Here is a 13022-nt window from a genome sequence, read left to right as displayed (position 1 = left end):
ATGGGTGGAGCAGGTGCAAGAGGACTCCATAGACCAGGAACAAGATACACAGGAACAAGGCTTTAAGACAGAAGTCTCCCGGAGGCTTGTGCTGCAGATGAGAGGAAGGCCCTGTACCACGAAGCGCCCTACACAGCTATCCCATTGGCTGTCATGGACCACGACAAGGCACGCCACGAAAGGTGGGCCCAAGGACCCTGGAAAGTGGTCGCAGAAGAGAAGGCAAGGGTGTCAGGATCAAGACAACAGGAACATGGAGCGTCTGGAACATCATGACATGGAAAAACCAGACTTCCAGGAACGGAACCACAAGACAACAGGACATCTGGGACATCAAAGCTTTCAGAAACAATACCACAGAATGACAGGACATCTGGACATGGAACAACAAGATTTCCAGGAACTAAGGCTCAGATGAAGACAAAGGAGCTCCAACAAGAAACACAGGACCTTGAAAAAGTGATGGACCACAGAAGCCTCCTGGACCAATGGACAGGAACATCCAGGAGCGAACTGGCTCCTTGCGAAGGCAACGAGGGACAGACACAGGGCCTCTTTTATAGGGCTGAAGCAGAACAGGCTGATGATGTCATCTCAGAGGGCCGCAGGGCTTTTCCCACCACTGGCCCCTTAAAAGCAGGAGAGAGACGCGTGTCCGCGCCTATGCAGAGGCAGGAAGTAGAGGCTGCATCGGCGGCATCCTTGCCATGCGATGAGGGACGGCTCCCTGCCGCTTGGGAGAAGGACACAGGCAACGGCAGGGACAGCTTCCCTGCCATTCGAGGACCCCGGCAGTGGTTCCAGCTGCGAAGAGGACGTGTCGGATGGCTCAGTCCTGCCGCACAGGGCAGGAGACAGCCGCAGCCTCCAGGCCACGGAGGATGGCATCAAGGACGGTCTGTCGCTCTCGAGTCAGCAGATAGGTGGGGGGTTGCCCGTGGCTGATGCAGGCAGGTCCACAACAGTACCCCCTCTTCAAGGACCTCCTCCCCAAGCCTCTTGTCAACAGCTTGGAAGGAAGAAGGTTTTACTCCATACCATCAGGGGGAAATCAAGGTTCTAAGGGCAGAAGCTGGAACTTCTTGGCAAGGAACTGTAGTGAGGAAATTACTTGAACTGAAGACAGGAACCGGAGGTGGTCAAGGTCCAGACAAGGCATACACAGAATATTGAAGGCACAGGTCAAGCAAAATGCGGAGTTGCTGAAACATAAGCTGGCATCTCAGATTCTTATAATCAAGGTGGTAGAGGGTATGACTCCCACATGATCTTGTAAAAGGCAGGATACGGACAGGGAGTCCCTTCTTGGATTGTTCAAGGCTGAAGCTGTTGTAGAAGGATGAAGTATTAGAGTGTAGAATTGAAGCTAAGTCGAGAGGTACAAGACAACTAGCATTCTAGCGATTCTAGGTGGAAGAAGCTGAAAGCAAGGAGTCTAGACAACAGCTCAGGATGCTTTAAGGAATAGCCATGGTATTTTTGGAAGAGTAAACCCATTTCATTAGATTGTCCAAGCTGGTGTTATATGCAGGAAGAAGTATACAGTATTGGACACTTTCCCATGGTTCGAGAGCCAGAGCTTAGGAATTCTGGTGACCGGGTGACTAGGCAGTCTATTAGATGATAGGATGTTGAGGCAAGCGTGAGCTTCTACTGTAGGAGGGTCATCTAGTAACTCGAGGTGAGGTTTTGGTTTAGGCATTGGGGGCAATTTTATATGCACAGTCAGACATACGAACAGCACAGTAAACATCAGTGAATATTTGATGTGATTTGGAATGAGGAAAGGTACACAAAAATGAGATTTGTACAATGTACTCTCACCCTAGCTTGATGTACTCTCTACCTGGATACTATCAAGCTAGGACCCTCCTATAGTGGTATAAATAGATAACTAATATGTGTGCCACCCCAAAGGCTCTCTCTTTCTTTCTCGCCCCCCCCCCCCACTCTACTCCACTCCCTCTCCCTTCTTCCTCTCTGCCTGAAACAGGATTCACAATATTTATCATGAATCCCATTTCGGACATATCGCACAGCTTAACACCAGGAATAAAGATGAAGTTATTACTGGCATTAAAACGTTCATTATGCTATCGCATGCAACCTTAAGCATCCCTCATTTTCATAAACCCCACCCAAACTCCTTCCCGTTGACTAAATTTTTGGAATTTGCATATGCATTGTGCGATGCAAAAAATAACGCATGTGTTATGGCATTATCGTGGGCGTTAGGGCCCTAATGCCCATGATAATGCCCTAATACAATCTGATGAATGTCCCTGTTACTTAGCTGAATAAGTATCACTTTTAAAACTTATCCTGCTAAGTGGCATTGATTACTCTACCGGTATATTTATATTCTAATTTAAAAAATATACATATGGAGATTTTACTTGCGTAATTTACAAGCATTTACCCCTATAAATCGGGTTTTACGCATGTAAGTCAGCAGACTTTCTAACAAGTACGCAGCAATAAAATTTCCAGTGTTACTTAGTCTGCCAGTTTACCCACTCCATCTGCAAGTCATTGAGACCCTCCTGGTTCTTCAGCCTCAACTTCCCCATTTCACCCATAGCCCCCACCTAGTCATTATTTCACTTTTAAGGCTTTTATGATCACTTACTTCAGATGAAGAACAAGTGTAAATATACGTAAGTAAGCTACCAAATCTACATCTCTTATAAAATAGCAACTTACATATATAAATGTTGGCCCTTCCTGGGAACCCACCTGGACTGCCCCTTTTTTCTACTCGTGCACCCTTAGTTTGGGGTTTATGTTGTAGGTTTCAAAAATAGCATACACATGAGTACATGCTCTTTACATGCATATATACTGAATTTTACACAGGCAACTTCTGAAAATTCAGCTTATAAAGTAGTTATGGCTATTAAAGCTTTAACTTGTTATGTTTAGTAGAAGTTCGCATAACCAAATAGCTTAATATCACGTAGCCTTGTGAAGTATTTTATAATAAACACAAAACTAAAGTAACTCTTTGGGGCATTATTCAAGAAGTCTCAAAAGTTTCATCTGTTATGTCTTTTTTTCCCCATAAATTTAACCACATTCATCAGCAGGCTCACTCTAAGTTATGCTTTAAGGATCTGGATGTGAACATCTGACAAGTATTTATAGAGCCAGCAATTATTTTACTAGTATTGTGCTGATTGCTTAAAAAGCTGCAGATTTCCTCAGGAATCATCAGTGGACTATTGTGGGATACCCAAGTGTAATGCTGTTTAAAATCAAGGAGAAACTGTAAGTGACTTAGAGTCGCCCCAAGAATATGTAGCTTTTTAATTATTATCACTATATACTAATAGAAAGTAAAGCAATCATAAAGGGACATCCCATCAAGCTTTGGTATATGTACTACTGCAAAAGCTTACAATGCTACAAATAGTAGGGGCCATTTTTATAATATCCAAATTGATTGAAGTTTTCCAAATTCATTAGAGATTTAGGCCTTGTAGTAGATCCTGCCTTTTGTTTGAATCCTCAGTTGAGCCTTTTATAAACGCCAACTGATACACTGTTTAAAGCATCTACTACAAGTCATGGACTTTACAACAGCTGTTCAGACATTTCTTATGACCACTATTGATGGGGGGGGGGCAGGATTGCCCCCCCCCCATCAATTTCAGACCCATTCCTTTGCATCATGACTAAAGTACCCACGCGATGAAACAGCGAGCACACCTTTAAACCCCACAGAGTGCAGCGCACTTTCACCCTGGCAATTGTTTAGGTACCTGGGTAAAATCATTGGTAAATGTTCCTCCCTGTGCATATATTTCATGCTAGGTTTTTACATTCTGAATATCAGGCATTGAAATGATAGAACTTGTGACTTCCCATGACAGAGCTGGCATGAACTCGCTCTATATAAAACATACTTTAATGGAAAACCTTTAGAATGATGTCTATCAGAAAATAGTTTTAACTGGAGCAGAACTCTCAACTGTCTTGTGTCTTTGTCCCTTGGGTGTTGTCTTGCTTGTTAATTCTGTGTGTTACCTTGTAAGCTGCTAAGAGCTGTGGATTTGCGGGATATTCACACCCAAATAAATAAATAATTGGTTTTTGGGTGAAGGGACAACCATGTAAATAAATAAATAAATAAATAAATTGGCGGTTTCCCGATTGACAACAAAGCAGCTTAGGGAATGCTCTCAAATGTAACTATACTGTATGCATGTACTTCTGTTTAATCCAATGTTGCACAGAGCTGAGTCAGCATGGAACCCTGTTAATTCCTATCAGTTAGAAATGACTGGGCTAGAGCTGCATTGGGGGACAGAAGAGGCTAACTGGCAACGGTGATCTCTTCCAATCATGAGCAGTGAATGTGAAGGTTCTAATCCCCAAAACTAAGCTGACTTTGCCTTGACCCTCAGACCCCAGATACACTGAGCAGGCCTTTCAACCGAGACCAGAGACCTAGGTACTGAAAGCAAGGCCTTCTGGCTCAGGCTGTCTACCACCAGCATTTGCACTCACATTCCACAGATGCCTCCACTGTACTGGAAATGCTGCAAATGTCTTTGGGGCAGAATTATTTCCCAATAAACAAGCTGAGCTGCTTTCTTTAACATGTGCAATATTAGTTTATAACCCAGCCGAGTTAATCTCAGCAATTCTTTACAAGCAGAAAGAGCAGACAAATTGACAGTGTACTTTAAACTCAGTGCATTGCAGTCATTAGATAAAGAAAACAAACATCCATCTGTAAAAGGAACCCACATCCGACAGGTATTTTAACATAATGTGGTTCATTTAAAGACTCTGTGAATTGCTGAATGTTTAATTTCCATTTTCATATTTTCCATATTACATTAAACAGATTCTTCCATTAGGAGAAGCTGATTTTTCTTTAAATAATGTAGACATGCAGGGAAGGGGAGAATAGAGTAGTTGACAAGTAGACTACCTTTTAAACTCACGTAACTAGCAGGTCCTCAAAAAGATGAATTAATATGTTCAATTAATACAAATACCACTGTAAAGAAGACAACATGCTTAAAAGAACCTAGTCTAAAGTGGGGAACACGGTTCTGGCTAGCCATTATTTTCTCTGACGAGGGCTTTCTCTCCAGAGACTTCCACACACGCCAATGAAGACGGCATGCATGCACGCATGTAAAACTCCACACTCACGCAGAGACGCATGCTATGTACTTTGGTATTACACCGACATTTTATTTCATTAGTACACTCTTTATTTTTCTAGCTCATGCCGGCTTCCCTTGAGAGGGCTTTGCCGTTAGCCTGCTGGCCTTGACTTCCAGCCAAAAAACAATTCAGAAACAAAAAGGGACAACAAATCTTTTTTTTTTTTTTTCCACAGGCATTTTCACCCCTCCATCCTACCCTGTTTTTACACAACATCATATTCCCCTTCACATAAACTGTAATTTATAGCAATATTCAGCTAAACCCCAGAAATTAGTGCACGCCCTACGGTGCCTTTTTTTGCATTTATAATTCCCTAACTTGGGCCACTGCGATAAGGTGGTTGTATTTGAATTGCACTGCACCCTTTCACATGGCCGTACTCCAAGATTTTCAATGGAACCGAGGCTGGTGAGCCTAGACACCAACAGAAGCCAATCCCTTTCTCTCAGCTTTGAAAACGTCCACCTAAGGTTTAGCCACATTCATTTGCACAGTGTGGCACTTTGCTTGATTTAAAAATAAACCTGTGTGGAAACTTTTCAATGCATCATTGTGCAGTGATAAAATGCCGAATCTAATTTACAAAACAAACTGTTTAGTATACTATGAATCACAATCCACTATTAAATAAATGAGCACGTACCTGATGGCAACCCTGTAAATCCGAGTCTCTCCCATAGGATGAATATGGACCCCTATCTGTTTTACCTGGTAACAGAAACACAAGCAAATTGTGTAAATTATTAGAAAATCTCCTCTGGGCATAAAACGCACTTTACACAAGTAAGTGGGCTTTTGAAAATTGTTACAATATATGCCATTGAATTGTCTATAGGATTTTTCTCACGTAAGTGCACTTTACTGGAGTAAATTTTCAAAAGGATTTACAAAAGTAAATGTAATTACTATCGTAGCAATTTTCAAAAGCCATTTACTCCAGTAAGGTGCACTTACGTGACAAAAATCCTATAGACAATTCAATGGCATATACTGTAGCAATTTTCAAAAACCCACTTACTCAAGTAAAGTACAAATACTTGAATGAAACCCAGTTTTACGCATGTAAATGTTTTTAAAAATCAGGCGCATAACTCCTTTTGAAAATTACCTGCTTAGTACATACAGTTATCATGTTTAAGTTAGGCACTGATAGCATTCTCTTACATATATTCTTCATAATACTGCTTTTTTTTTTCTTTTCTCAGTCTTCACTTTCCATAATACAAATATATTAGCACTCAATAGGAAAAAGTGAATGCAAACAACAATACGATGCAGAACCCTTTGCGATTTAATGCTCTCAACCTTCAGAGACAAGATTTTCTATTGTCAGTCATGACTACACTCTGCTGCACCTTGCATCTCTTTCCCTTGACTTAGGTGTGATATCTCAATAGCATAGATCCACGTCTAATTATGGAAAACACTTTAAGGCTTGCATTCAAAATATTGTACTGTAAACACTACTTTTTAAAGATTATGAGCAGAAAATCAATCTCAAATATTGAACTATACATACAAAAAAGAAAGATGTACATATGGGGCATATATGGAATGCACGGAAATTTCTAAATAGTTATTAACTCTTAGTGATATCTAAATCACCTTTTCTTTTTCATCTAAATATCCTTTTTAACACTTTATTCTACTCAACAACTGAACAATTTAAATACCGGGCAAGCAATTTTTGTACAATAACCCTGACAGAGAACTTTCAGTTGATTACACTGACACTTACTGATGAGAGCAAAGTTAATCAATGCCCAACTCTGCAGACAGTACACTTAACTAAGATTCTGTTCAGGATTCCTGTTTCACTTTCATTTCTACTGCCTGCACCCTTGAGTAAATTCCTTCATAATCAATGTGGCTATGAGCTTTCCCCCCCCATCATCAAAGGTCTGAATACACATTAGCAGCTGGGACTTGAACTGGGGCCCAAGACCTGACAAGCCAGTGTGCTAGCAAAAGGACCCACATTTCTGTAGCTAGTAGATCAGGTAAACAATAGTCAACTAACATTAGAGAATGAGTAGGTGATCTAGTATAGCAGGTGACACAAATCATGATAATGAAAATTGGTAGAGAACTGTAATTGCCTAAATTAAAATATAAATACAGAAGAGAGCAGCTAAAGAATTCTAGGCAAACAATGCTTAACTAAACACTTATGCGAGACAACAGACCATCAAGAATACACGTACAATTGTTAATATGTTAACATACTATGCAAAACAGGGAAGAGTAAATATAAAGTGTATTTAGACAATCTATGTTGCCTGAAACAGGTGGTTTTAATACTGTCCAAAACATAGGCCGCACAAAAATACATCTTACTGAGCAGTAAATATCCACTTGTTTCAGTGGCCAGCACTGCACTCCCATCTAGTTAGAGGCAAGAGATATAAAAGTGCACTGCTGACAGCACCTCTGCTTGATCCCCAAATATGCAAAATATCTCTCAAAAATGAGGGCAATAAAACAAACAAAAAAAAACCCCCATACCTTTCCAAGTGTAAATAATAACAGAAATATGTCCAACAAAGCTTTTAATACGGTACACATTCACAGCAGGTATTTATTTATTCTTAATGCAGCTTGGTATACTGGAATTAAATAAAGTATGCTGAAAATCTTAAAAAAAAAAAAAACAAACCAATTACAACTTAGGATGCTAGTGTTTAATCCAAGCTGAAAGTATTTCCAGGTACCAGTTTCAATCAGCTATGTATACACAAACTTCCCTTAAGCAATGGAAGCGAGACCCTACCTACAATGTGCCCTTATGAGGATATTGAGCAGAAAGCAAAGTGAAGCAGCTGCTAATACTATCAGGTTCAGAAGGTCCTAAAATGCATCTCTTGCACTCTCTATTGCATTGATGTACTGATTTCTCTTGCTTGACATCCTTTTGGATCTGTAATCAGAGATCATTAAGTTCTACTGACCGAAAAAAATATTTTCTTGATTTATGAATGCCTGAAAATGTGTCCCCTCTCTTTGATGCCAAAATCCATTGACAGCTCAAAACCTAGGAACACATATGTTATCAATTAAGCTGGAGGGGGTTATACCCGCACTAGCCCACTTCGGCTCACTGCAAACAGAACTTCGATATATTTATATATGAAGATGAAAATTCTAAGTCCTTCAACCCCCTAAAACGAAGGCATCAGAAGTCCCCTGTTGAATATGACCGGCATGGTAAGGTCGGACTCTAATCTTGAGCTTGCATCTGATAGAAAACCCGAACAAGAGAGCACAGAATGAGAAAGACTCAGTTCCCGCTGGAAATTTTTTTTTCGTGTTTATACAATATGTGTTACTTCACATCAGCCTGACAAAAGCTGCTTGTTTTGGTGTTTTACAGCCAAGCAAAGCCAGACAAGTCGTTAAGAGCTACAAAAAAAAAAAAAATAATAATAATAATAATAAAATCTGAATTTAAGCATGAGGAAAAGGGTCTGTGAAGGTTCCTCTGTACCATTAGATCACATCCAGACACGCTGCCTCGACTTAATTTCAGATGCTGGAAAATCATATTTACACATATACAGAAATAAACCCATTGCAAACTACAAGTTGTCAGGGTTAAAAATCTACTCCTGTTTGTGTGGGGGAGGATAAGAGAACAGCATAGACATGAATCATTCTCAGTAATTTGAGTGTTTCCATGACATCAATGGGCACTCGTCCAGGACTCTGTCGAAGTCTGCGAGGTACCAAAGAGACACAGAAGCCAGCGGGAGATTGACTTCTTTCTTTCTTTCTTTTTCCTTTTTTTAAGGATTATGTTCCTCGTAGAGATCACATCTATAAAATCCAGTTTTACCATCAAACAGCTTTAAATATCACAATTAGAGCTCAAATATTTAAGTAGACACATCTCATGACTATACTGTAAGGCTTTAACTTTCTTTCACTTTCCTCCCTAAATCAGTTATAAATCTCTTCTAATAAATCCACCTCTACAATCGCCCCCCCCCCCCCACCTCCAAAAATAAAAAAGATAAAGTCGAAAGGTGAGCAGCCAAATTGCACTTTCAAAAATGCAGATATATTTCCCTTTCGGTTCTGAAATTAAGCATGCCCTTACTGGCAATTCTTTTTTACTTGAATACATTTTATATTTGTTTTTGCATCAAGTTAGCTCTATTAATTTAAGTGTTGCCTCATTATTAGTTTTCTGTTCAAAATCCACTCTCCCATTCGTTTCAGATAAAATTTGCAAGTGTTGATCATGTGCAGCAGCTGGCTCCGTACCGAAGGATTCCTGACAGACAAAAGGTTTCCCTAAAGTTCCAGACTGGATGAGGAATGTAGATGTTACTGACTGGAAAGAGATCTACAGTAGTTGTTTCAGTAAGGTTATTCCATAGCCAGGGATTTGAGAGGAAAAAAGGCAGATTTGCAGCCCAATACTGCGCAGCAGAAATCTAATGCAATCACTGCGGAATTTTCTAGACAAACCTCCAGCAGTAGTATGCGGCAGCCGCTGCGGATATTTTTTTGGCACAAAGACAACGGTGGCACTGCCAAGCCCCATGGCTAAAACTGCTCAGAGGAGGCATAAGGGTAGCATGAATCGCTCAAGTCTTTTGCTGCACGGAATACTGCTGTCCATATTTTAAAGTAGTAAAGTATCCGCTGGCAATAGTCGCTGCAATCTAAATTTTGCAATGCAAATCAGCAGCAAATCTTGCTACTCATTTCCCATTATATTTTTTTCCCTCCCCTAGATAAAGGATCAAAAATGCTGAACTGAAATGCTTCCTGCCACACCGAACTGAAGAGGCACCATAACCTAAGGAGACTTTCTGTTTCAAACACAGCGTTTCAGGCACAAAAGTGAACTGATTTCCAAAAAAAGAGTGGGCCTGTTAGTTATAGAAAATTTGAGATCTCTTAAACGTAGCATGCACAGTGAAAACATTGTCTGTCATACCATTTTTTATGCATTTAAATTTTGTTAAGCTAGGCTGTATGTCATATTATTTCAGCGGAAAAAATATACAGTTAGTGAATCCTGCCAACATGCTAAAGTTGGCTCCAGCTTATATAAACTGAATATGATTTTTAAAAAAAAAACAAAAAACCCCCAAATAAAACCACAAAAGCATACTTAATATTGACTTTCAGCAATACTGCAAAAATAAAAAAAGGTCCAAATAAGTTTGTTAATGAAGACACTGGTCCTTCTGAAAAAAAAAAAAAAAAGAACAAATAAATAAATAAATAAATAAATAAATAAATAAAAGCTTCAGTCCTCATGGAAGGAAATTATTTCATTTTTTTACAACAACCACCCTTAAACCCAACCAAGTGAGAAATAGCATCAAATACAAAAATATAACATTTCAATTAGAAATGTATTTGCTAAAGATTAGTGCAATTCTATCTTTGCCTATATAATTTCTTTTATGTGAAGAGATTCTCAGTGATTTTGAAACCACAGTTCAGATACATGTCAGCAGGCATGACAAGGTGGATAAAACAGCAGCCAATTCCTGTGCACTGAGATGTCGTGACAAATGTAGTAAGTGTTCAGAACGCAAAATCCTAGCTTCCAATGTTATGCTTTATGTTCTATACCACAGCACTGTACATATAAACATACACATTATATATATAAATTCATATACATAAAATGTATTTTGTGCATATGTTGTTCCAATATATTTATATCTAGTTTAGGAAATCTCTGATCATTTCACAAAACTGAAAAAAATTCTACAATCAAATGAAGGAATATGTTATGTAGCAAATCATAGCTGAAAATATCAAGGAGTAAAATCACATATATAGATGAATATAACAAGAACAAATTAACAAAATCCCAAATCCCAAATTATAGCTGACATGAAAATATCAAAACACATTTTTCTCACATTTTTGAAGATGGTTTTATAAAGCAAATATTGACTAAGAATTACATTTTATTTTTGAAAAATAATGGCTTCCTTGCAAAAATACAATAATGTTTTCCACAGGCAGATCTTATACTATGGTAGCCCATGTGCTCTTACTGGAGACAATATTTTTTCCACTGTTGGCTTACATGCGTTAAATAAGCTGACAACAAAATTATATTGTATGTTTTGTGTGCTCATACCCTAGGACACCCTGGAGGGAATAAAAGACAATTTAAAAATGTATACATAGATAATTTTGTATATGATCAATCAAAGATTCATTTTTAAGACGAGGGTCAACTATGGTCCACGGGCCATAACTGGATCCCAGGATGCCTTTCTTCCAATCAGTAGTCACCTCATGAGTACTGAGGAGCGGCAAGGTTCATGTGTATAACACTTCTCTCCAGCTGCACATACTATCCATGAGCCTCCTACCACTCCCACCTCATTTCCGCAAGTCCTTCTTGGGAGCCCCACAATCAAATTGCCCTATGAACAGCTGATATAATTTTAATTGTTGCAAATTCAGAAATCAGGCTGACAGCAATTTAAAAAAAAAAAAAAAAAAGATCAGCTGTTCACAAGAAGATCTGACGGAGGAGATGGCAGGAAGGAAGAGTGTTGGGACAGCAACCCAGAAGGAAAGAAACATCAGCACCTTTATGTTTTCTTTTTGGCCGCGGGGTAATCACAGGTAAAGTCATTTTCTCCACAGGGGAATGAGTCAAAGGTGATTTTTGTTTCTTCATCCCATTTTTGGGAGATCATTCTCATGGAGTTCCATGAACACAGAACAGTGAACTCAGGAAAGGAGCTATTTTAAGATTGTGTGGAGACCATAATAAAAGGTTTATTCTGAGGGCCTAATTCCCACGCATCAACAGGTGCTCTAAGGGGAGATACCCACCCCACCCTAGTCCCTGGTGCAGGCAACAATTATCACTGTGGCTCACTTTTAAACAGGTTTGCCATCTTCTGGTATATATTTGAGTACATGAATCTAGATTCAGTATACACACCTATATAAAGAGAGAGAGAGAGAAAATATATAGACATAAGAGAGAGGGATGCCTTATATCTATATAGATCTATATAGACATAGTATGTGTGTATGTGTGTGTGTGAGTGTGTGAGTGTGTGTGTGTGTGAAGACAAACATATATAACAGAAGAAAGCAGAAGCTGAAACCTTATAGATTGTTTAAAAGTGTGTAGCGAATCTGTTTATTATTGCAATCTGCTTTTCTGTCTATCCATCCATCCTCCCAGTTAGGTGATATATAGACTGACTAATGAGATACACATGTACAAACTGGAAGGTGGCGTCTCTTTACTCCACATGGTTGGAGATCTGAAAAAAGTGAGTCCTTTTTACTTTGTTTCACAACATGAAAAAAAGTCCCATACGGAAAATATCTCTTTTTTTCTCCTTATGTGGCTCCTAATTTCCACTCTGTTATTCGCTATCATACATTAAATACTGAGCAATATAGTCATTCCTGCTATTGCAAAGAAATCCTTCATACATACTGTCAGCCCCCTACTAAGGAGGACCCGTTTGTATAAATGGCAAGATGCTTCCTCTACTGCTTACACTGACTAATAAAACAATTATGATCAATGATCAGAAAAAGGGTTAAAAAAAATCATCAGAGGAGGGCCAAGATGGCAATGGTGTGAGGACACACTGATTTCTGAGCTCTCTGGTGTTTGGGTTCCTTTGGCTGATTTGTTTTCACTTCAGTTTGCCTCTGTTTTGTGAATGGGTGAAAAGAAAGAGAATCCCTGTTCTCGCCTTGCTGAGATGATTGTGTTGGTTTATCATGAAGACCAATGAACCCTTTTGGATGTCATCTGCATGTCAGACCATGGAAGCACTGGAAGGAGAAGTTCTCCCCAGCAGGACACCAATCACCATATATTT

At 39.3% G+C, this 13022-nt stretch overlaps 1 protein-coding gene across 4 annotated transcripts in view; it reads right to left on the bottom strand.

The window, feature by feature from the left end:
* Positions 1-13022, bottom strand: part of TCF4 (transcription factor 4) — an 815154-nt gene that overhangs the window by 384433 nt on the left and 417699 nt on the right. For all 4 annotated transcript variants that reach the window (XM_029579771.1, XM_029579775.1, XM_029579788.1 and 1 more), the window contains exon 5: positions 5828-5892. In XM_029579771.1, the coding sequence (XP_029435631.1) occupies positions 5828-5892 (65 nt within the window). The remainder of the gene's footprint in view (positions 1-5827; positions 5893-13022) is intronic.

This window comes from Rhinatrema bivittatum, chromosome 1, assembly GCF_901001135.1.
Source record: "Rhinatrema bivittatum chromosome 1, aRhiBiv1.1, whole genome shotgun sequence".
NCBI classification, from domain to species: domain Eukaryota; kingdom Metazoa; phylum Chordata; class Amphibia; order Gymnophiona; family Rhinatrematidae; genus Rhinatrema; species Rhinatrema bivittatum.
The sequence above is the reverse complement of the archived record's forward strand: the minus strand, read 5'-3'. Positions and strand labels throughout refer to the sequence as shown.